The 25,222-nt window shown below is 43.0% G+C and overlaps 1 protein-coding gene across 3 annotated transcripts in view; it reads right to left on the reverse strand.

Moving 5' to 3' along the window:
- Window positions 1-21,649, reverse strand: part of SIM1 (SIM bHLH transcription factor 1) — a 59,797-nt gene extending 38,148 nt beyond the window's left edge. The window contains exons 1-9 of one of the 3 annotated variants that reach the window (XM_005287714.4): window positions 21,332-21,649; window positions 19,930-20,573; window positions 8,266-8,348; window positions 6,948-7,037; window positions 6,554-6,662; window positions 6,335-6,420; window positions 4,930-5,129; window positions 4,714-4,820; window positions 3,518-3,665 (exon numbers count right to left, since the gene is read on the reverse strand). In XM_005287714.4, coding sequence (XP_005287771.1) covers window positions 3,518-3,665; window positions 4,714-4,820; window positions 4,930-5,129; window positions 6,335-6,420; window positions 6,554-6,662; window positions 6,948-7,037; window positions 8,266-8,348; window positions 19,930-20,104 — 998 coding nt within the window. In that variant the 5' untranslated portion in view covers window positions 20,105-20,573; window positions 21,332-21,649. Of the gene's footprint in view, window positions 1-3,517; window positions 3,666-4,713; window positions 4,821-4,929; window positions 5,130-6,334; window positions 6,421-6,553; window positions 6,663-6,947; window positions 7,038-8,265; window positions 8,349-9,355; window positions 9,542-19,929; window positions 20,608-21,331 lie in introns of those variants that run through there. The other 2 variants (XM_024102483.3, XM_042857645.2) reach the window with 2 other exon arrangements.
- Window positions 21,650-25,222: the final 3,573 nt, after the last annotated feature.

A 25,222-nucleotide genomic window follows, 5' to 3' on the forward strand; every position in this document is an offset into this window, starting at 1 on the left:
TCCCCCTGACTCTTCTAAATGTGAACTTTCTTCTACAATAGCTTTCATCCACTTCTGTCTGATAGTCACAGTGTTATCTGCTGTTTCTGAGGTTGGCTATATCGCATTTCTAAAAAGCCATCCACTTATCTACCTGCAAAGTACTATGAAACAGAATATTGTCTGTTCTTATCACTTAGCTTCCAAACTGCAGGCTATCAGTAGACTAAAAAGGACAATAAATGATGCGCGTGTCTTGGGAATCTGTTGTGGTTATTATTATTGTGGTAACTTTACTGCAGAAAAATATTACATGATTTCTTGTTCGACAGAGCACTAATGAAGAGATGGTCAGACTTGATTGAACCTCAGGGACCTAGACATACCAAAACAAGGTTTTAATGTAGTCATAGTGTCTTTGCATTGCGAATTTCAGCCTTCTACAGCACATGGCAGTTGTAGTAGCCAGTAATAGACATCACAGCATTTACCATCTGTCTTTGACATAAGCTGGTTTTTCTTTCTATTTCTGCACTTGAGACAATTAATTAAAGAGCAAAAGGAGATTCTTAAATAGCTCGATACATCGTAAAGTTACTACATAATCCACTGTTTTAGGGGAAACATCTGAGGATTTTTAATAAATAATTTTCCAATAAATGGCAGGCTGGCTGAAAATATATCAAAATAGAAATGTACTTAAAATACATATTTTATATTGAGTAAAAAGGAAGACACCACCTCATAAAAAATACCGAAACATTAATTGAAACTAAAGAAATGGGATCACCGTCTATTTTCATAACACACACACACTGTACTCAGGAGGCCCGATCTACTTCCATTGAAGACAACTGGAGTTTTTCCATTGACTTCAAAAGGAGCAAGATCGACGCCCTAGTGTTCTCCAACATCTGACAGTTTGGGAATATTTTAAGCCTCTGCTTCAAGGCCTGCTTGAACCACTGTTGGGTGTTCTCCCTGTGCCGCTGTATTTAAAGATGTGTATTTGAACAGAACTCACTTATCACTCTATCACCTCAGAAAGAAGGAACATACAGAACACATCTATGCTCAGATTCACTGCTACCATGGAGAATCAATACAAATCCACTTAATTGGCTAAAACAATGTAAATCAGCCCTTTGCAACCAGATGTAGGATGTCCACAGCAAACAAACTGCAACCTGTTCATTGTAAAAAACAGACCCTGAACCACTCAATGGTATATTACCCACCGCCTTAGGCACATTATTAGTGATCAAAGCATTTGCATACAGCTAAAGATACTGGAATGGCATATGGATTTAACAGTAGGTCCAATCTTGCTGTTCTTACGCAGGCAGTATGCCCATTAAATCATTGGGAATTTTGCCTGAGAAAGGACTGCAAGATTGGTCCCAATGTGATTTACACCATTTTTACAGCCTCTTTTTTCCTCTCTTGCCCAGTAAAGCAAGTAACTATTCTGGTGATTAAATGCTTTCCTTCACAATCGCTGTCCTGTTTCCGTTACACACTGGAATAGTTGTTACGCAGAGCGAACAAGTGACAATCAATAGGAAAAGGCTATCCAGTTATTCCCAAGCAAACAAAACAGACTTTTTCAAAATGACCAAAAGCAGAAATTAATTATCCAGTGGGAGGTTTCATTTCTATGCAGGTCACTTAAGGTAGGTCTGTGCTCTGGATAAAATATGACTGCTAACCACTGGCCCCCACAGGAAAACAAGCCTAGTACTTGTGAAGCCTCTGACATACAAAGCACCTTAGTATGTTATTTTCTTTTTCTTTGAAAAATGGTTACAATACACAGACAGATTTCTTGGTTGCTCAACATTCATGTTTTACAAGTGTTTTAATCTGTGAAATACATTTGGGCCTCTCACCTGGTGTTTAGGTGAGAAGTCTAACATTTGTGAAGTATAGGCATTAATGGGACTTACGCTTTGGGAGTGTAGAGATGTAAATGTATGGAAAGGCTGTAATGTGTGTGATGTGTCAATTCCCTCCTTCTTCAGTCTTGCCACTGCTGTTTATTCCTACTTTGCTTTTTTGTTGTTGTTGTTTTTTAAGGCGATTAGGATTTTCCGAACTACCAGCTGTGAGCCTAGGAGTCCATCTACAGAGGAAAACCAGGGTTTTCTCCATACACAGGAAAGCTCACCCAAACCGAATGTATGTTATTCCTCCATGAGCACGGAAGTCTCCATATTGAATCAAGCAGAGAATACATACTTTTATTGTCGAGTACAATTGCTAATGATCATAGATTTAACTCTGTAATACTGGCACTCTTATTTATAAAGGAGCCTCCCTCATCCAATTAAGTGGACGCTCCTTAGAAGAGTACCATTTGAAAGACCATAGTCACTGTTACCAAATAAACAACTTCATTTTTATGTCTGCCTTAAAACATTAACTGCCAAAACAATAAATTGCCTATGTGTACATTAAACCCAAAAAAGTAAGATAATTCTGCTTTAAGACTATAAATGTCTGCAGAACGTTCATCCATTCTGGGGGGAGGAAACTTTAGCTTATCAATTTTCAATAGTTACATTTGAGTGGAGAATGAAAAAAATCAGTGTTGGACTATAAGTATGTACATGTGCAGGTATACTACACTTACAGTAATCATGTTTTCTTCACTGCCAAAACAAACAGGTCACATGATCCGAATGACATATCACTTCTGCCCGCAGCAATCACTATTTCTATAAAAATAATATTACTATTATCATAATAAATAAGTCCAGCCAACCTGCCGGAGGTAATTATAACTCACCCATTGGACCTAGGTATTGCAGTTTATGCAGCAGGTATCATACAGGTCTGATACTCCTGCAATACCCTTGTATAATGGGATGAATTAAGAAGTACAGCGAAGATTTTCAGCATTAACTCTGAAACTTTTTGCCTTGGGGGAGGTGGGATAGGTTAAACTGAGAACCTTCTGGTCACTTAAACTTTCTTTGTGGTTCAATATAAGGCTCACTCTCTCGGAACAAAAAAGAAATCTCAGAGCTTTGATAGAGACTCTGGATGATATTAAGAACTTCAAACCCCAGATTTTTGAAAAGAAAAACAGATGTCCTGTTTGTTAAGTATAAATAACTCCGTACATTCAACCCTTTTTTTTCTGACGCTGCATTAAATTTTATTTAAAGCTGGGTACATTTAAACTGTAAAAAGAGAGCGAGAGGGAGCCGAATATGTGGGCGACAAACCTCTAAATCTTTTCCCTAGCGAAAGAGGGAAAAAAGAAAAGTCAGACGGGAACCTTTCATCGAGATGAAAGTGCTCCCTGGGTTTCCCAGCCAGCCAGGTGTGTCTGCCCTGGTCAGTTGCAGCAGTGAGCGGATTTAGCAGACCTAGGCTAAGAGGAAGGGAGAGATTGTGGAGCTAGGTCTGTTCCAAGCAACGCGCTTCGCTGTGGTGGGGCAGGGCCCCTTTTTATCCATGCGATTCCACAAGGCCTTTCCCGTCTGGCGCGCCTCGCTCCGCATAGTTTAGAGCAGCCCCTGGGCTCACTTACGTGAGGACGTAGTTGACGCTGACTATGCAGTGTGGCCGCGAGGATCTGCTATTGTGCACGATGGTGGCATAACTCTGCACCCACACCCAGCCGCCGTGCTTGGCCAGGAAGCGGTAGTATTTGGTGGTCACCTGCCCTTTCACGAGCACTGCGGAAGATACAAAAGAATGAAAGGAAAGAAAAGGACCTCAGTGGAGTACTGCTGCTCCTTGCATGCCCCCGCCCCGAGAAGGGTTACCACTCACTGGGGAAGCCCAAGTTGCTTTTGTTAGCGGGAGCTCAGATAAAGGGCTACAGCTACTTCTCAAGGAAGCTGGCTCAGGGCAAACGGGTGCTTTAGTAAAGGCAAAAATACAGATCCGAACGTTGTGTGTGTGTGTGTGTCTTGGTGACAACGATCCCGCGCCCACTGAAGTTAATGAGAAAGCTCCCACTGACATCAGAGGTGCGGGCTTAGTGCAGATAAATTCATGTCCGGAAATTTCCAAACAACAACTGATCCCATCACTTATGTGTCTCCGGGGTAACCAATTCATGTCAGCACATTAACAAAAAAACAATGTTCACAGAGTGCAAAGGAAACTACATGCCACTAACTGTTTCACAATAATAAATAATAATGCACAGTCCACTACTGGGGGGGGGATATTTTTTTTCTGATAAAGAATATTTAAAATGGGTTTTGCGTCTACTTGTGCCCGTTACATTTTCTATAAATGGGAAGAAAACTTACAGGAAACGAATATCTTTTTCATTCATTCACCTCCCCCCGTGTATTAATGTCAGCGTGATATTGAAATAAAAATCGGATCTACGACTCGGAATATGACTGTTCCAAAGAAATGTGTACATAAGATTCGTGTGGCATTGCGAGGCTGGAGAAAGGGAGTCTGGATTTTACTGGCAGGCCCTTTTGGAGCCGGGAAAAGATTCCCAACTGAAATGTCTGAGATTTGATCGCTTTAGTTCTTTCCTCATAACGGGTTGCTGAGGGAAAGCATCGGTGAATTAGAGACGCAATGCAACTGCTCCTTGTCCACTCCCCACCCTCTCCCACCCCCGATTTCGTCCTAGGTGTAAATCAAATAAGTCCGGGTTTAGAGGGAGAAGGCTAACATCAGGCCTCAGAGGAGCTGTCCTGGGGACGGGGGGGGGGGCGGTTACTCCCTTGTGCTTTAGCAAACAGGACTCCTTACACAAATGGTGAGCGCAGCGCAAGTGGAAAGTGTCACAGCCATGGACGTGGTGGTAAAGGGTCTTCTCTATCAGGTCCTGCGGCTCGTAACCCGTCAGCTCAGCCACCCTGTGGAAGAGAGAGCCAGAAGCATTCACCAATAAGTGACCGGGCAGAGAGCGAAGCCGGACAGGAAAGAGCGGGGCCGGAGTCTGAGTTTAAAAAGCAAACCGGCTACCTGGAATCTAAGAAGATGAGCTTCATGTCCAGGCTGGCCCGGAACATGAACATATTGCTGTGCAGCTTGATTTCTGTCACTGCGCTGGGAGGTAGCGAGTGGCCAACAGCGACCAAGCCAACGTTCTGGTAGCAGCCATCGAAGGGGGACATGTCCAGGCTGTACTGGCGGATCTTCAGGTAGCCGCTGCAATGAATGACCTGCCAGACACAAGACAGGGACACTTCACGCCCTGCGTACACCACGGAAATCGCTCGCGCTTGAAAACACACATACTACACGGGTGGGCACCTTAAAGGTGGCCAGCACCCAAAATATACAGCCTACTGGAGAGCAGCGCAGTGTCATAGGAATTTGCCTGTTACCATGGTCCTGGACAGAGAGAGATTCTTTTCCCTATAGAACAATTCAGCAATCAGGACCTGATCCAGACCCATCGAAGTCAGTGGGGGCTGTTCCAGGGATTCAAGTGGGATTGGGATCAAGGCCTAGCTATGCTTTTATTATTCCTCTAAACATTGCAACAGTCAGAAAGACGAAGTGGTGCCAGGTTGTTCACAACTGATATTTGTAATTTCACCCACACAAGATGTATGTGAGTGTAGATTAGGTGCGTGTATATACGTAAATAAATATGTGTAAGGTGTTCGTTACATAGATATGTATTAGACACCATATGTGTATGGTATATGTATGTGGATATAGATTTATACACATTTCACACATATACATAGTATATATATTTTGATGTTATAATAATACTTTATTATAATGCCTTTTTCCTGCAGGAACTCAGAGCGATGTATGTGTATTAATGAATTTAGTCTCACAATCATTATTCTTCCCCATTTTACGGAAGAGTCGGCTGATGCAAAGAGAGATGCTGAGAGGCAAACGTCACATAAAATGTTTGTGAGACATAGAACCCAGGAGTCCTGAACAGAGGTACATAAAACTAAGACTCGGAGGAGATACCTGACAGGACCTTAGACTAGGAGAACTTCACCTAATTTGAAGAGCCTTTACAAACTTTTTTAAAAGTCCATCCAAGTTCGCCCAAAGGTTTGCAATGGATCAGCTCACAGTTTCACGGGAACTTCAGTGGGTTTTGCTTGGTTTCTACTACAAATTCTGGCAAAACTTGGGGGATTTGGCTGAGTTTGGCTTTGTGGTGTGTGTTCATGTATCTGCAACCCGAAGAGAAACTCTGGGCCTGAACACGAAACCCACACTTTAGAAAAGTCCTGCCCGCTGAAATCGCTCAAATGGGCTGAGGTCTCATTCTGACTGCTAGTCCCCTGCTTTCACACCGCAAGACCCAGCGGCCTAGCCAAGCACAGACATTCTCTAACATGCACTTCCCATCCTTCTGAGCAGGAACCTCTGGTGACTCCTGTCCACGCACCTTGTAGCCCCCGCAGGTCAGCCCCGCATTCCTCTTAGCCAAGACGCACTTCATCCTTAGGAAAAAGGAGCGCTCGATCTCATACTCTAGGGGAAAAGGCAGAGGCATCAGTGAGAAAAGGGCAGCGGGGCCTGGTGGCACCTGATGGCTTCGCTTCCAATGCAGAACCCACATCCGCACAGGCGCTGAGGCCAAGCCGGGAGAGAGAATGTACTTTACCCTGCACGAAGTGAGAGTGGTAGGGCTGGTGAGCTGTGAGCACCGCGGTCATCTCATCGTGATCAGCAGGGTGGATGTATTCGTAAATGCTATTTCCGGTCAGCTCTACCTGTGAAGAAAGAGGAGGATTTCATCTTTCTCGCCATTGACATAGCGTGCGTATGTAGCTGGTGCTAGATGTGCGGCCATCTGCTCCAGTGGTACAGCTCTATAAACACACAGACAATTACAGTGTCCTGGCTTTGTCTGGGTTGCCATTCACACTAGCTCCGGTTTAAGCAAATCGCTTAGAGGCAGCTGTACATCTCCTCTGGAAAATACAGGGATATAGATAGGGGAATTATGCCCTGTCACACGCACGTATAAGCCGTTAGTGGGCAACCTGTCCACTTACCTGTGATAAACCCAGATGAACGGAGGCCGTCTCTGAAATGTACATGATCTTGCCGTCTGGAGCCACAACAAATATGAAGCCATCCAACGTCTACAAGGAAAAGAAGACACCACATATCTGTGAACTACGTGTGCCTGGGATTGATTTAGCAGATCGGGGATTCCAGCCTGGCTTTCATTACTAAAAGAGTTGGAGGGTGGGAGGAAGCTGGAACATCATTTCAATAGATCCGCGTAACGGGGCCAGGATATGAACATAACGCACCTCAAAACAGGGGACCTGTTTGAAATGGCTCTGTAATAAAATGTGACAATGAATCAACCTAAGACTCCAAAGCAGCAAGAACAGAAGCTCCCAGCCTGGGCTTTGCTGACCGTTCCCACTGGAGAAATACTGAACACTTCCATCCCCCATCTACGATTTCAGTAGAGATTTTAACTCTTACATATTTGCTTAAGAGATTACAGCGAGCAAGGAACGATCTAAAACTCTCCACAATGTAAATAACGTTTGAAACGGACAGAACTATGTAAAAGGCTTGTTAAGATTAAATAGATAGATAGATAGATAGATAGATAGATAGATAGATAGATAGATAGATAGATAGATAGATTTAATAAGCGTTATTTGTGTGCACTGAGAGAAGAACAGGCCTCTGTTTATTAGAGGCGGGTATAAAATGCTGCAAGACCCCACAGTACCAAATGCCTGAATAGCTAGGATTGTAATCACTAATATTCCTTTGTTAATCCTTTAGGCAACAGTGAGTTTTCAATTGTGTCATAGCTGAATTAATGTTTTCTGTGTCTTTAATTAATCAATGTTTATTCTAACTACCATGGGATCAAGGCTTTCTAACCGTTTGCGGCACCTGTACATATAAAATGTACTCCTCAAAATAGCCCCCTGAATCCTCTCTACGGTTTCTCCCACTTTTCTTATCACCTTGCACCACTTTAAAGACACGTGTTTGTGCTCAGCAGATTTCTCAGAACAAGACAACTACACTCACAAATCTTTTCACCCTGCTGACTGACAAGGCTGTTGAGATTAGGGACCAAATCAAGCTACCACTTTCTCCTTCGGACACATAGAATGGCCTCCAGCAAGTTGAAAGGCGCTGCGCAGCCCATTGTACCGTGATAGAGGCAAAGGATCGTGACAGATAAATTCCACCACACTGTTCACAATTCTGGACTCTCCTTTTGTGAAGCACGTGAACAGTTAAAGATTAGACAAGGGAATAATTAAAAGCTCAGAATATGGTACGATCTCTTTAATCATTAATACCAAATGGCTCGCGTTTCCAGGCCAGTACCTGCAAAAGATGGGATCCCAGCTCCCGTCCAACATTATCCAAAGGGCTGGTTCGACTAGTATGGCCCCAGGCTTCGCCAAGTCCTGTTTATTTAAGACACACAAAAATTAAAGTGAGACGACAAGATACAAATTCTCATTGGCCAGTCAGGGATGGTTTATTTGAAACTAAAACAAAGAAAACCAAACACTTTAAAACGTTTTCTAGTAGTTGAATAAGCGGAAATAATTCCCTTATTGAGTATTTTAAAATCTAATTCCTGTTTGGGGAGGGGATATCTATGTTGGAATTACCAGTAAAATTCATTAATAAGAACTGAGTGAACTCAACTAAGCCAGGGAACCGGCTCCAGATAAAACGCTATTCAACCTGGTCAATGGCTTCTAGAAAGTATAGGGTGACCAGATGTCCTGATTGTATAGGGACAGTCCCGATATTTGGGGCTTTTTTTTATACGGGCTCCTATTACTCCCCACCCCCTGTTCCGATTTTTCACACTTGCTATCTGGTCACCCTAAGAAAGTAGCTTCCCGGAAGAAAAGGTAGTACAATATCTTTGCTTCTGACCTCATTGAAAAATTACAGAACAACATCGCGAGGTATCAAAATGAGACCCAAAAAGAAATATTTAATTTCAACAGAATGATGCGGTTAACAGGACTTGAATACAGTTCAGAACGATTTAAGTGTTATAAAGCCAATGAAATACAGCATTGCTGTTATCCAGTATTATTCGATTAGAGAAGGATAACTCAGGTATGTGAGTATTTTATTTCGTGTGTTTGCCGACTCTTCCAGAAACGAATGTTTTGTATTGTTTGCGCACAACCTCCCAAGAAATTAACAAGCTGAATATGTAGACCAGGCTATATATTGGGTTGGCTTTAAAATGTAACCCTGGCCATCAAGATAACTTTCTGATTTGATCAGCGATATGGTGTAAATCCCGAATAAGGCCCCGATCCTTCATTCCTCATCTATCTATCGACTTCAATAGGAGCTTTTGGGTGCTCCAGGGATGCAAGATCGGGTCCCTGCATTTTATTAAAATTTATTTCCACTTTAACGTATGCCACTAAAAGTAAACTACCTTTCTCGACTTCTTTCCATAGCTGCAGTGTCGCGACAGCACCAGACAGTGCATAAATGTACTTCCGAAGCGGTCGGAGTCACTCACTAACCAAGGTACCAGCTCCTCTCTTCCCAATCAAACCCTCTTCCCCACGACATACAAGGCCCTCTCTCTCCCATTGAAGGAATGAACTCTCTTCACTGTGAATGATCTGCTTCCAAATACTCCGTCTAGTTGGATTCAACAAGGAATCTCCCCGGACGTTGCTAATGTTTCAATGTGTGCTTGTTTTCCTATATGCAAAAGGCTAGGGAAAGGAGCCGGATGGAACGGACTGTGCCGGAGTTAAAAGGCATTACCCATAAACAGTTTAACAATGCTGTTGCTGAAATAATTTCAATTTAGCGATTAAAACCTTTTATGCTTACACCATTAAACAAAGCTTAGCAGTGAATAAAAAAAAGTGATTGATGGCTGCGCAGAGCAAACCGCCATGAGGCGAACACGGGGTCCAAGCAGGGACAGCCTCCCACAGAATTAGCCCTTTACAAACTCCTCGCGGCTTGTTTTTCGTTTATTCAGATGCAAACAAACAAGGGATGGGAATGGAGGCGATGTGGAGCAGTTAACTCCCTCTCAGTATTGACCGGGCTCACCTGGGTGTTTACACGTCTAAATAAAGCTAACGATTTCTCTACCGCTATTCAAACACTGAAGCGCCCACTCTAAGGCCGTGCATTCTCTGTCTCTCTCTCTCTCTTCAGCCATCCTTTCCTCCATTTCTCCTCTCCATCCCTCCTTCAATAGGTCAGAGCTTTTAGCAGCGCCAGCCCCTCCTCGCTCACCATCTCTCTCCTACCCCCTTCTCAGTTCTCCACAAGAGTCTCTCTCCTTAAATCTCCACTTCTTCCTCTTCTGTTTACATCCCTCCCCTCTTCCCCATGCCAGCATCTCTCTTCTCCTTTCTGCCTCTACGCTTTTCTCTCCTCCCCTGCAAACGGGGTAATACCCCTCCTCTCCTCAATTCTCCCTCGGCCAGGGGCCTCAATAGACTGCCTTTCCCCCGCCCCCCAATACATATACCTCTGCCTCTATCCCCTGATCCTTCATCTCGCCAAATGCCGGCCGGCAGCAGGGTCCCTGGGATTAGTTCCTTCTGCTCAATAGCAGGTTCCCAGTGACTTTCCAGAGCCCCGGGGTAAAGGGTTATGGGAGAAGTCTGCACCTTACGCGCTTCTATAATAATTGACAATTGTGCTGCCCCCGAAAGCAATCATCCCATCTCCCCGTTAGACAGCAAGCGAGCCACAGACGCACTGACTTCTAACCCTTTTTACTACCCAAACGCAGTAGTAAACGATTTCATTCATGAGACGGTGGCGGGGAAGATACTGGAAAGCATATACACCGTGGAAAGCGCGTGGTCAAATTAACAGGCACCACATTTCCTCTTGAAATTAACAAGTACTAACATTATCCTGCAAAGGTTGCATCGTTTCCAGAGAAAGACCGAAAATTCCCCTATGAAATTTTGATTAAGTACACGTTTCGGAGGTTTGGTTTGGTTGTGCTTAACAATAAAGCCCATTAAAGTGAGAAAAAAGCACCACTTTGCATAAAATGTCCTACCCGGAGTATCAGGAAGACGGATTTCTGTATTTAATACAGCGGCTGAATTCCTTGCCTAGGTTCTAAGTTGTTTATTAATCCGAGTTAACGGGTCTAATTATGCTGCTCCTAAAAGGGAAAATAGCCCTACCCTTGCGGGTTAATGAATAGCCCATCTACATTACAGGTTAACTTTTTTTCACGGAGCATTGCACTCCTTTTTTTATGTGTCAGGTGGAAACCTTTCGCTGTTTAGCTGTGTCTAAGTTAATGTTTTATAATTAAATGTTTTCACTTGTCTACCAGAACCGGCTTTTCGAAACCCCACAATATGAGACAGCTCTTTGTATTTTCCAGGTGTTTCAGTGCTTTCAAGTTAGAGACTATTTTTATTCATTGCCAATCCTTCCGACCACCCCAGCCCATTGCTATCCTGATGTCCTTTAAAATTCTGTTTTTAAAGGGTTGTGCAGAAAAAACTCTTCATTGATGTAACTTTTTTTTATCTGTCTGTCTATTCGTTTTAACACCCAATTTTCTTTTAGCGAGGGGGGTAAACTGTGATTTCTTGCACTTGACCTACCGCAGAAAATTCTACAAATCCTTTGATTGTCTATTTAAAACAAAACAAGGAAATCAGCTTCCTTTTTGCTTCAGGATTACACTGGAAACAAGATCTAAAGATTCTCTTGTAATTTGGAGAGGGGAACAGAATAATAGGTTTGGAATAGAAACAAGCAGCTTTGTGAGGGGAAGGATAACTAAAGCGCTTTTAGGCAAAGGATTTTCCCAGCTAAAGTGGCCGAAAACAAAGCAAAACATAATCTATTTTGGAAGATTTCCAAGATATGCCACATTAACCTTAGTAGATAAAATTTGCTTTCCTCCCCGAGCCCCCCACCTCCATCAAAGTCTGGTTTATCATATTTACATAAGTAGCCTTAGAAGGGATGTATCTATTATGGATCTAAAGCGCTAGCTGGCTCACATTTCATTTGAAAATCTAGGCGAAGTTTTACTGTTGCTTTATACCTGATGCATTGTATTAAAATACCCCCTGACCCACGGATTACCTCAATGGACTGGCTGCATGGGCTTTGTAATTTCCTGAAAATGAGATTTCGATTTATAAAACAAGAAACCAATTAGTAACCAAATGAGGCGAAGTAGATCCACTAAAATTGACCTAATCCCACAGGCACCATTTAGGCCAGTTCTTGGCGAATGAATGATGAGCCACAGTCTAGCGTGGGCTCAAGGCATCATCCAGCTGTGTTATTGCAAGCAGCAAAAATAAATTGATCGAGCTTTTCCTTCGGAATGAATTTTCTACTCTTGACAAAATATAGGTTATAGCCCCTACATAACAGCCTCCTCCACTCGAGGTTATTTCTTATAAGAAGATAAACAATTTAGGCTACAAGGAATTGCCCATCTTTAGGAGAGAGAAGAAGGCGTTCTAGCCAACCTGGAATGTTGCTTCGGCTATTAAACCAGTTTCAGCGCTTTGCAGGAATATATCATAGGACGCTACCATGTTTGGGACTGAGGACGCTGACTCATTCTTTATTTTAATAACTTCTCTGTGGAAATGCATTTAACGTTCACAAATTAAAGGCCACGAAAAACGTTTCTTTGCCTTTTCTGGTGTCAGTGTATTAGCCACATCAGCTGAATCACAAGGGACCTTTCTGGGCTTTAAAATGTTTCATTTCCACCCATACACCCCCAGACCACTGGAGTTCACACGGACACTTCCCTCCCCAACGCTTTAAGAACCAACAGCTTTGATCTAACCATATCCACCCCCTCCATTCGATTGATTCAGTCCTTAATGCTAGCAACGAGGGGCAAAACTGGGCTGATACATACAGTGTAGTTTCTGCCCAATAGCATTTTGGCTGCAATACCCGGGCGCTTATTTGCCATCCAACGGTGGCAAAGGAATGGAAGAAGATATCCCTTCCAATAGTTTCTAATTTGATCTAGGAAAAATAAAATTAATTAAACAAACGGGGAGAGGGGTAGGAAGAATGTGATTCCAAAAGGCACAGCCACCTCTTTAGCACTGGCAGATCTGCTAGGCCAGGAAGCTCTCTGTGTGCATCTGCAGCTCTGAAACACTCGCTACCTTCTTCCCCTTCCTTTGTTTGGGAGTAGTGAAGAGGGGTTGGCTGGAGATGCAAGCCCTTATCGGTTTTGTTTTCACTTGCTGGCTTTTGAAATGATTATTTCCCCAATAAACTATGGGTCATACAATCCGGATTCAGCGGAGAGAAAACAAACAAACAACTTTTCGCTCCCGTTTGGAAATCACTCTCAGACAGTAAAAACAATGGTTAAGGGGTGACTAGGGGTTGTGAATGCTTCCGTTTTGAAGTTCCCATTCTCAGACGCCTGAAGGAGTTTTGTTTTCGGAGGAGTGGTGCTGGTCACTATCTGAAAAATTAGGCACCGTTTTGCTATGCCCTTTATCCTCGTTTACACTAAACTTTGTAAGAGTGTTTGGCCTTTGGTGGGGAATGCATTTCCAGGCTGCGCTCTGGAAGTCTGTAATGCTGAGTACAAAATTAAGCAATGCCAGCACAACCCTCCTCATAAAAAAATGTGCACTAAATATATATTTAGTTAGATGTGGGGGTCTACAGCCATATAAATAAACCAGCGATATGTTAAACCTATTTAAAATAGGACCAAACATACAACTCGAATAGAAATACTGAAATTATTTTATAGCAGTGTGCTCCGATTCTGCCATCTTTATTCAGGCAAAACTTTTCTTGAAATCAGTAGGCGCATTTGCCTCAGGCAGGTCTTGATTCTGATTTTCTGTACTTACACTGAATAAAATATATCTATCTAGCCTTCAACCCTCGACCAGATCCGGCACCGCCTACCCTGGCAAATGTCTCATGGAGTTAATAGGGAGTTTTGCCTAAATAAAGACTACAGAATAGGATCCATCTAGCCTGTGGTCCTTACTCTGGTAAAATAAATAAATACATTCAGTGGACTCGCCCACTGACCTCAAAAGGAATGCTTTTTTCATAGAAGTGTAGGACCGGAAGGGACCTCAATAGGTATTTTTTGCTTGGGGGAGGACTGCAAATCAGGCCCAACAAAGTGATATGATGTAATTAAACGAACATTTTAATAGGGAGGAGAGCACAGCACACCTGAATTCGATTTGTGCTGTTCTCTTTGGGCACCTAATGTTCTTGCTTCGGATTTGTTTTCCTCTGCAAACCTGACGGGCAGCACACTCACTCACATATCCAGGGAAATGAAATGACACAGGCAGCCATGACAAGTGAAGCTCAAGCTCGAGGGAATTCCCAATTGCCCGCTGTTTGGCATCCGGAGTCTCAGCGTCTTTGCAGCGGGACCCTACAAATGGGTGCGAAAGGCTGTGTGCGCACAGGAAGAAGGCTGCGCTAGGGGCCCGGAAGCCCAGGGCGCAGCGCAGTTTGCCGGAGCAAAGTGCGTGGCCCACCCATGTAAGCAGCAGCACCTTCCCTTCCCCATATGTTGCCTCCATGCAGCCGGCCAGGTGAAGCCCCTCATAAAGCTTTATAAGTGCACAGGCATTTCACCCCAGAGTCCGTATGCAGCTCCTAAAGCAGCACCTTTCGTGCTTCCTCATCGCCCCGCACCAGCAGGGCTACTTTCTTCTCTCTTACTGTGGTTTCTTTGGGGGAAGACCAGCTAACCAGAGGGTCATTTCTCCCACTCTCAAAGGTAAAACCCCACCCGCCCTACTCACTGCAAAACAAAAAAGGCACAGGGTGTTGCATGCAGGAATCAACCTGAGTTTATTAACCGTTTAATTGGTTTACTATCCAGGGCCTGTTTTGCTACCTCCTAGCGTAGCCCTGACATAGATGATTTCTTAGTTAATCCTACAGGCACTAGTCAACGATAACTAAAATCCCAGACATTTGAGACTGCGAATAAGCATCAATTCTTCCTTGGAGGGTCCAGATGAAATGAAAAAGCTTTTACAAAAAATTGCTGCTCATTTCGAAGTGTCTGCGGATGCCATTAACAAAGCTTTCTAAAAAATTATTAGCCCGATAAACCAAATGCGTTCATTTGAAACAAAGATTTAGTTAATATCCGTATTTATTCCCTAAAGAAATAGTCCCTACATAAGCATCAATGCTAGGGGAACAACAGAGAAATGCTGCCTGCGCTGATTCACTACACAACAAAATACCAGCATTTTGCTACACACACACACACACACACACACACACACACACACACACACACACACACACCAATGTAATGACACTTTACAATGTAAGCCACGATCTGCAATGCCAAACTAAAACGGCAGCCACAATTTTGGAATTTGATGCAGATCGGTATTCTCAAATAATCCAAATCAACGTTATTTTGTTCACAGGTAGCTATCCTGACAACGATTGTACCAAATCGCTATTTCATATGAATGCTGAAAAGCATCCGCCGAGTTTTTTTTTTAAACCAATTTTTATTAGCAAAAGAGAGGGGGTGTTGCTGAAGAAAATATTTCACCATTGATCTGATATGTGCTTTCTGGCACACAAATCTGCTTTTGCAACTGTTATGCAAGAAGTTTAGTTCTGCACTTCACATTTTAAATCCACTCAAAACTAGAATTAAACACAGAGAGGCAGCCTGGAGAGTAAACTGAAGCTTAAAGGCTTTTAAATGAGAAAAACTTCTGTAAGAAAATAAACATTGAAACCTAATGCTCAATCATTTCCCCTAGCAGTAAGAAAAACAGCATTAAATCACCTATCCACGTGGGAAACGGATTTTTTTTTCGGTTAGTCGTTTAGCCCCTAAAATAAAATAAGATTAAAGATTTCAGTATTGAAATGCTAGCCATGATTATTCTGTAAAGGTTTATTTAAACAGTGCCCTTTGCTTGAGTCTGTGAATTTAAGCGCCTTTCTGTGTGGACTACCTACAAACAATTTTCATGATCGTTTTCCTAAACTATTTTCGCAACGAGACAATAGCATGGACTTATCAAAATATGTTAAACTACTAGTTCTCTTTCTACGAAAAAAAATATATTTTTACACACACACACACACACACACACACACACACACGGCTGCATATACCTGAAAAAAAAATCACGGAAATTTTTTGAGCTATTTGCTACACGGGGGATGTTTGCTCCTTACAATTTTCTAAAGCTGTATTAGACTCGGCGTTTCAACTCTTTAATGGTAAATCGCGATTTCAGGGCCATATCTTGTCGTCGGTTTGTTTTTAAAAGCAGAACTCCCTACTGAATTCACAACATGGAGTTGTGCTTAAAAATTGATGGCACGGTACGGCCCCTTAGTGATTTACCAGAACTGCAGGCCTTCCAAAAGTTAGCTGGCCACTGGAAGCTCCTGTTTGTCTTCTCCATGGAGGTTTAACTCCATGGACCAAAAGGATGCAAGCTGACCAAGCCGCTGTTTTCAACTATAATAGAGTTCCCCCTTGAGAGGTTTAATTTACAGCAGACTTGTGAATGGGAAAACGGGAAATGTTAAGTATTTTAACCAAGCTTTTTTATTGGTATTGAAGAATTCAATTGTATCTTAAACATGAACCAAGGAGGATAATGATACAATTCATCTAAAATCTTTGCTTACTGTAATTTAATGTTCGCTTTCTTTCTTACATTAGAAATTTGAGTTGTATTCAATATACAATTATTCCTATATTTCAAATAAGCATAGGAAACTGCACCATGATAACGCTATGCTTATCCATCCACCCACTCTTTATTTTAATCGTAAAACAATTTCTCTGTTAAAATAATGAATCCGAAATGTATCTGCATGCTGATTATATAAAAGCTGTTCAAAAGGAATTATACACAGAAAGATGTTCGCACATTATTTTTCTGTCTATGCACAGCTCTGTGCCTGAGCAGATAGTATCTATATCTTTCTACATATAATCATTTTAATCCGTTCACATATAATCACGGCCCAGATAGATTTGAATTCATTATTTTAAGAGGGCAGTTGTTTTAGTAGTTGCACAAGAACTGTTAGTTAGATACAGGTAAAGTTATTCCAACCAGACATTTAAATAATAGGTTTGTGGTAGAAAGCCTTGAGGTGACACGTTATTTCTCTATCTTCTTGAGCCTCTTATCCGTAGGCTTTCGTCAGTAGTCTGTCTCGCTCCCAAAAGTTTGTATCATTTCCCTTCCGGGGGAAATATAATGAGAAGGTTCCCACCTTTAAATATACCCCCTCTCTGTACCCTGCCACCTCCTTCAGTAACCCCTTTGCTACTGGTACATAATTTCTTTGCCTCCTATCCACATCCCATCGTTAATTTCACACTCTTGCCTCTGCTGGCGAGACCGACCCCTAGATTTCCCCCAAAACTGCCCTAAAACTGTCCCTCAGCTCCGATCCGAGCTTAGACTGAGCCTGTCTCAGACTGGAAAGGGTGGACCCACCACTCCTTACTGATGGCCTGGCAGAACTCAACAGTGGCTTCGCTCTGCTCAAGGGCCGGTGAGTTTCGAGGTCATCAATAAATTGGGAAATGAACGATGTACCCGAAGTCGGGGCCCCGCTTCTACACCTGCATAAACACACGCAGACACGTAGAGTTGGAGGTAGGAGCAGACTCTATTCCGTATTCATCTCGCCAGAAACAAGCAGCGTTCAGCGCAACAGTGCGTGTGTGGGACTGCGTGCCTGCCATTCTTGCTCACTCACAAGGAATCAGTAGAAAATACGCAGGAGGGAGAATATATTCTGCGTGGCGCTGGCTGCAGAAACAAGCACCGCTAATACAACGCCGCGTTTGTGCTGCTGTTTCGGTGGTTTTGCGCCTGCCCTACACAGACAGAGGGGCAAATAGAGAGAGAGGAATATATGCCGTGTGGCTCTGTCTACAAAATCAAGCCCTCACAACGGGCGTGTGCTCGTTTCTGTCCCTCTCCCACACAATATCCGCGCTCTTTGAGAACTACACTGGAAAGAGCTTCGGTCCCTGCTTCCTTATTATTATTTTAACTTTCAGTTTGCCTTTAATTAGACTCTGAGGGGTTTGCTGCGTTAAAAATCCCATTTAGCCTCCTCCCTGGTCTCTCTGCACAAATTGGCATATGTTTTGGACAGCAGCAGCTCTGGCTATGGTGCACTTTGCCACACAATTCCCTAGTGCATTCAAACATTCTGCTTTGGCACTGAGGGACTGGGATCAGCTATTCTTCTCTTCCCATGATTACTCACAGCCTACAAGAAACACCATATGCTTCTTCTGATCAAACAACCCGCTACAGAGGCACCAATAATTGACGAGACCTGCTCGAAATCACGCAGAAAGGTAGCCTACTGAGACTGCAGGAGTTGACAAATCATTGCTAATAATCCTTTTAGGAACATCACGGCCATCAGAGTTTGCAATAGCTTTATTTTTATAAAGTGCGCGTTGACAGTATAAAGGACAACTCGATCTCTTTTTAAACAGAAGGCAGCCTAGTCTAATGATATTCAAGCCGGCAAATCACAGCCACAATAGGAATGTGCAGTTTCATTTATTTTGTTACCTTTCAGGTGCTACAGCTTTGATTCATCTCCTCGCTTGGTTTCAAGTTATTAGGAGATGGATTTTATTGCTTAAGGAAATTACTTCAACATGCAATAGATTAGAAGTTACTGTCAAGAGGTTTTTTTTTCTTTAAAAAAAGCAGTTTTAAACAATCTGACAGAAAAAAAATCTTCCCGTATCCAAATATAGATATCACCCCTCACATACTTACACTAAAAGTATAATTTAATAACGAACTGACTTCGATTTTCAATCAGACTTTTAAAAATGCGAAGACTAATCTATTGCCCTACTTTTCCCATCTCCTGATAGAAACAGATTCGATCAAATAGCCAGTCTTCCTTTGTAAAATACAATATCCTGGGAGCTGTTCAAGCTGTATATGTGAGTCATGTTATTAATTCGATTGGAAGAATTTCCCGTTTCATAGTTTTCTCTTCCACATACAGGATACTCCATTCAGGTGAATCTACATAAAATATTCGTGCAGGCTTTTTCACTAATTTTTCCCTCACATTAAAAGAAATAGATTCAAGATACAAGCGAACTTTGTGTAGTCCCTCTTTAGCGATGAATAGTCCCTCTTAACTTTTCCTGGTGTTTGTTTTGCTTGGCAGCGGATCTAGACATTTTAAACATTAACTTTCAATCCCTAGATTTGGTTAACGGCAAGACTTTTTAAAGTATATAAGAACTCCGAACCCTGATTTACTAAACAGACTAGACTGATCCTTCTTCCACTGATATCAACCTAAAGTTTGCCATTGACTTCAATGGGAATAGGATCAGGCCCAAACTTGGACCCCATTTTCATAGGGTTACAGGGATTTTCAATTCTTCTGAGTGTAGAACTATTATTAAATATTTCAGAGACCATTTAACATCACCCAACCGTCCTAATGACTTTCAGACCAGGAGACACCACATTCATAATGCAATCAAGGTTTATTTGGATTTGTTATTTATTTGTATAGCGTTGTACCTGTAAACTGTGGCTCAGTTCTTGAACTAAGGCTTTAAGACTTAGCATAGACTTATGTAAATATTTACCCATATATTAACTCCCCTTCATATAGCTATAAATATGGGTGGATTGCCCTTTTTTGTTATACACGTGCTTCGCAAGGGATGCAGATCTTACATAGTAGAAAAGAAAAAGTCATGTTTGTTTTAGTAGAATACGCAGCTGAGCTCAGTATCTTGAAGTGTTGACAAAAGCACTGTTGGTCCCCAACCAAACATGTCCCATATGTACTGAAGTGAAGTGAAAGTATTTACGGCAGAGAAAAGGGACAACACAGGACACCTTCCTTCAGGAATTATACACTGCCAGATGAAATTTACATAAGAGTAAACTATCATCTGGACTGGAATTATAATGGAGGCAAATATTCATTTTCAGTAAAGTCACCTACCTTCAGGAAAAACCACCCTCATTTTTAAATAGCTGGTGGTGAGTCTGATTATTGAGGCTTTATCCAGCTGAGAGGTGATAGCTGAGGGCAAAGGCAGTAATTTAGCCAGTTCATAAAATTCACTGTTTTCTTTCTCCCGTCTAGTCCGGGCAGCATTTTTGGACTTCTCTTTCATTGTGTTTTTTTCCCCCTTCCTTCTTACAACTTGAGCTCCCCAGATTCATCCAAAGAGGGGAGAAACTTTCAATTACAATTCATCTTCCAGAAGCATCAAACATTGTTTTTTGAACGCAGAGGGTTATTCTTCTAAATCTTTAAATGGTATAAAAAAGATTCAAGACCAGGAGTGATAATTTAAAAAAAATATATTCACTTAAAAATAACATTAACAATGCAAATGGATAGGAAAAGGTCCAATGCAGCTCAGAGAATCCCAGTAACTGCGGAGAGAGCTAAATGCCTGCACCACACAGCAACCAAATCAAGGTATTCTGTCCTTTTCTTCTACTCAATGCTGCAAACATAGCTTCTCGAAAAAGAGACATAATCCTCTCTTTTTTTCCCTGCTGTCAATCCGATGCCCGAAATGATTGGCCTTCGGCTCCTTCAGTGGGTAACAGGTACAGGTTACTTCCTTCGTGCCACTGTGAAGACAACAGCATTCCTGGGATGAGAGATCTGTTACACAATGCCACAGGTAACCATGTTATTAAATCTTAAATAAATAATCAAGAAACAGCCTCTTACGAGTTGCACCATTTTCTCAACTAGGCTCACAATGGAAAGTGTATTTTTGCATCTCTGGGTGAGTAGCGGCTGAGAATGGGTAGAAAAAATAAATGTTCGTATATTCTCCACCCACTTTTCGGCTGCACAGACAAACATTTTATGACCAAAATGAAGTTACAGGTTTTTATTTAAAGAATAGGGAAATTCTGCGCTCTTTCCATTGCAAACTAAACTAGATTGTTTCCTTCTTCCTCTTTAAATGCTAGTGCCCGGACTGCAGAACAGAAGCCCCTAATACATTACTACGTCCATTGAAACGTGCAAACAGTTCAAATCCCAACGCATTTGTACTTTTTCCGTGTGTTCTCTCAATTCATCGTTGTGTGAGCCGGAGTCTGATTTCTAAATCCACCCTCTAACCTTTGAATGAAAGTTACATGTTTAGATTCTCTGGACGCATGCTACCGCCCCGTCCTGCCATGGGATTGAGGTAACAACAGCATATTAAACAAAGAGCGGCACAGTGTCCAACTAGACCCGGCGCACAGACAGAACTAGCCAAAAAGCAATCACAGAAGGGGGAAGCAAAACAAAATTATACAGACACGAATCATTTCTCCCGTGTACAGGTAACATTGCCACTGGTCTGTGAGGCTGATCTTCTTTTACCTACCTTCAGTCCCTGCACCCGGCAGTCTGCAAAAAGCTCTCTCAGGGTGAGGAGCCCAACTCTTTAATTGAAACCATTAATATCAGCAGAGGGAAAGTTGGCTTCTCTCATTGCTTCTCGCACGGATGGATAGACAGATACTGCTTCCTTCCCATCCCCTTTATGTGGTTTCAGACTCCCTCTCCCGTAATGGGTATGAAGCTGATATTAACGAAGAAGCCCTAATTTGAGGCTGAGAAATGCCTAATAACTTCTTTATAGCTAAAAGGCTTTTAGCACAACTTCATTTCTCTCCCTGCCTCAGCCTAGCCCTCCCTGAGTGCCACTCATAGGCCCACCTCGCCTCCTATTGGTCCCGGTCTCCCAAAGGTCGGTCTCCCACTGGCTGAGAGGCAGGGTGACGCCACCGCGTTCCGGACACACACCCCTTTACCCTTGTGCCGGGCTGGGTCTGCAGCGTTCGCCCTCTGACCTCCCGGCTCCTGGCGTCCTTAATGAGCGGGCGCTGGGAAAGGCAAGTTGCCACGGGCGAGACACACCCAGCCGCCGGCGGGGACTGCTCTGTCTAGCGCGGAGGCTGCTGCTGCGGGAGCAGCGCTATGTCTGTCCTGGGGCCGGGCCTTGGTGACGGTGTGCTCGGGAAAGGATGTTTCGCTGCGGCTCCCAGCCTGTGCTGTCCAGCCCCGCACCTGAGTCCTAGGGCTGGTGCTGGCGCTGGCGCTGAGCAGCGGGAGAGACCCACCGCCTCGCAGTCACCGCTGACCACCTCGACTGCAAGATGCAAGGTCTCCCTGTTGAGCTCACTCAGCAGAAGCCCGCAGGAAAGGAGCACTCCGGCTCCAGGGGCTTGGTTCCTATTATGTATGATGTTGATAAGTAGTTCAAACCACTTTTCTTCTTGCCAGCAGCCGTGTTTGGTGGGAGAGGGAAATAAGTGCAGCGGGCATGTTACCTTTTAACCGCACAAACTGGGATCCTGCAGAGTCCACAGTTGTCAGGCTCGGTGACAACATGAACTGAGGCTGGGGGAGAAACACCGATGAGGGAGGGTTCTTCGATACACACTCTGCAGAATCCCTCATCACGAGACTTAGATACTTTAAAACTATCTGAAAGTGAATTCAAATCATGGGGGCTTGAATTGAAAACTGGGAGATCTTGGTGACTTCTTTGAGAAAGCCAGGCAGCTCTCCCTGTTCATTACTGGGGGCGGGGGGAGTCAGGGGGACTTGGAAATAGTTCGTTTAAACCAGACACACGTGAAAACTCTTTTTAAAAAAAATTCTGAAAATAAACACCAAAGATCAATCCAGGAATTTCATGAAGAAAATTATTTATTTTAAATGAAATTACAGCGAACTATTTGCTGTCTACGCAAAACATTTCCAAAAAAAACTATTATGTTTTCGAACGTACGAAAGTGTTTGCAAAACATCCCCCAGAATACATAAACCACTTCAAGTCTCCACGGTGCCTTTTCATCTTCTAGGTGCGGATTACTGGTCGCTGCTTAACGCTTTAAACCGTCCTTTGACTAAAAGCTTTCCCTCTATTCATTTTGGTAAATAAAGTGAACATAATAGTAGAAAGAAAAAGAACAGACACTCATTTGAGTAGCTAGACGTTTTCTTCTATCATAGTCTCCATTTTTCTTTTGTTTTTGTTTTTTGGGGTCTATTGCAGCAACACATTACTAAACAAACACAAACTCAATACATCCAGTGCAGGTAGGGATTTGACACAGACGCGCATTTTAAAAGGTTCTCTGCTGGGGGAGGAGGGCGGAAAGACTAGGGTGGGGGGGGGGGGAAATGTCTGATTTTAAACATTTGCCTCCCCTGTTGCTATGGCCGAGTGTTCAAATGTTTGTTCAAAAATAGTGACATCTGCCTCCGGGTTTCCATTTGAGGGCAATAAGCCTGCAGAATGACACTGACATTTCTTGGAGGCTATTTAGACATCTGGGCAACAACTGGACTAGCATTGCCAGGTATCCCGTGAGTTATATGGCAGCTTGAACGGCATACAGCTCCTTTCATGCCACCCCTGGGTCTGAAAAAGATTCAGTTGGTCAGAATTTTTCAGATTTAAACGGGGAAATCATGGGCACCCACCCTAGAAAATTGCATATAGCATCAGCGTTTACAGTAACGCACACAGTTTACCAAAGGATACAGGCCCCAATTTCTTATTTACAATGGCTGTCGCTGTGGGGATGGGAGAGAATTTGGATAAATGCCCCAATACTGTGAGTAGATGAGTCCTAAACACGCTCATTCATTTTTTTTAAAGTTTAAAAAATAAGTGCTATGGTAGATAAAGTAAAGTTCGGAAAAGGAGCAGCATATAAAGGATATTTATTCCGCTTTCAGAGTAATATGAACCGCAGTGGACAAGAACATTTCTAATCATCCCTAATATTTTTTCCAACAGAGTTCAGAGTCAGTTACAGAATTATTTGAAAATCAGGCAATTTTGAAATATTTTGTACAGTAATATTTTGATTAAAGATAAGCTGTGCCCTAAGTGACTTTTGTATGTTGGTATCAGTGCTTGTAGGGTTGGTATACAGAGAAATCCAATACTTCGTCAACAATTCCAAAATTAGTATGTAGGTCTGCAAAACAATCGAAAGACCGATGGCATGGTGGGCTAAGCAAGGCTGTTCTAATGTCCCAATGAAGCTCATTTGTCCAAGAAGGGAGCGGGTTATTTTGTTTAATAAACAGAGTGAATGCAATACTGTACCATGGTAAATCCTCAGCATACAACTCCTCCTTGGGACACAGTTTGCGAAAGGGAGGGAGCATGAACACTCGAAGACCCACCTGTGAGGCTAAGTTTCGAAGCCCAAGGAAAGGAAAAGAAACGGGTTATTTAACATACATCCCTCTTTCCAGTTCACCGTAAGCCTCGCCACGCGCCCTGTGTACTGCCCTGGGCGGGCAGTCGCGCTGTGAATTGGCAGCAAGGGTGGTCAGTACAAAAGCGGGGCTCTTGCTGTCAGTTCCTGCGCAGACTTGGGGGGGGGGGGGGGGGGCTGGCTACACTTCACAGCGGAGCCTACGCTGGGAAATTAGCCAGTGAAGGGACAGTTGAACGAGCAGGTTGTGGGTCCCAGTTTGCGGTGCAATGCGGTCACTGTAAAAGGGAACATTTTAAGAGGGGCTTGCGGGAAAATAACAGGCTCGTTTCACAAACGGGCTTCTAAACGTATGCAGGCAAAAACGTGTGTACCCAGGCACCATAACGCGCGGTGTACCCTGCATCACTTTAGATACAATGCCACAGAAATCAGAGCTGGACGCGACCCCCTAGGGCACGACTGTTCCGTAACTAGCGGATTCGTTAGGGCTTTGATTGGTTTGTGAATTAGGGAACCGTGTTGCAACTCCAAAAGGACCAAGGGGACAGGTTTTAATGCAAATAAAGTCTTTTAAACGCTCTGAAATTGCTGGTATGTTTATTTATTTATTGCTGGCGACTCATAGGGTAGGGATTTTGAGGGAATCGCTCTGGCCAGTCCCAGGGTTGCTTAAAGAAATAGCCTCTGGGACCTCTGTCCTCTGGCCGAATTTTGAGCTCCCAAAACACTGATCAAGGAATGCAGAACCCGCCCTTGTCTGGTCCTATAGCATTAAAGACATTGTCCTGAATCTACGCTGATTTTAATAAGATAGGGACACGTTTCCTTTCGCTGAGCTGCATCACCTCAGGGACGCTTGTATTAGTGCGCTTGTCTGAAAACCTAGGCACACATGGCAATGGAAAGTCCAGTTTTATGAGACCCATAATTTACCGAGGATACAGAACTAGCAGATACCCTTAGGAACGCCTTATATTATGTGTGTTTTCATACGTGTCTCATTCAAGACTGTATTGAAATAAATATAC

Source organism: Chrysemys picta, chromosome 3 (assembly GCF_011386835.1).
Source record: "Chrysemys picta bellii isolate R12L10 chromosome 3, ASM1138683v2, whole genome shotgun sequence".
Lineage (NCBI taxonomy): Eukaryota > Metazoa > Chordata > Testudines > Emydidae > Chrysemys > Chrysemys picta.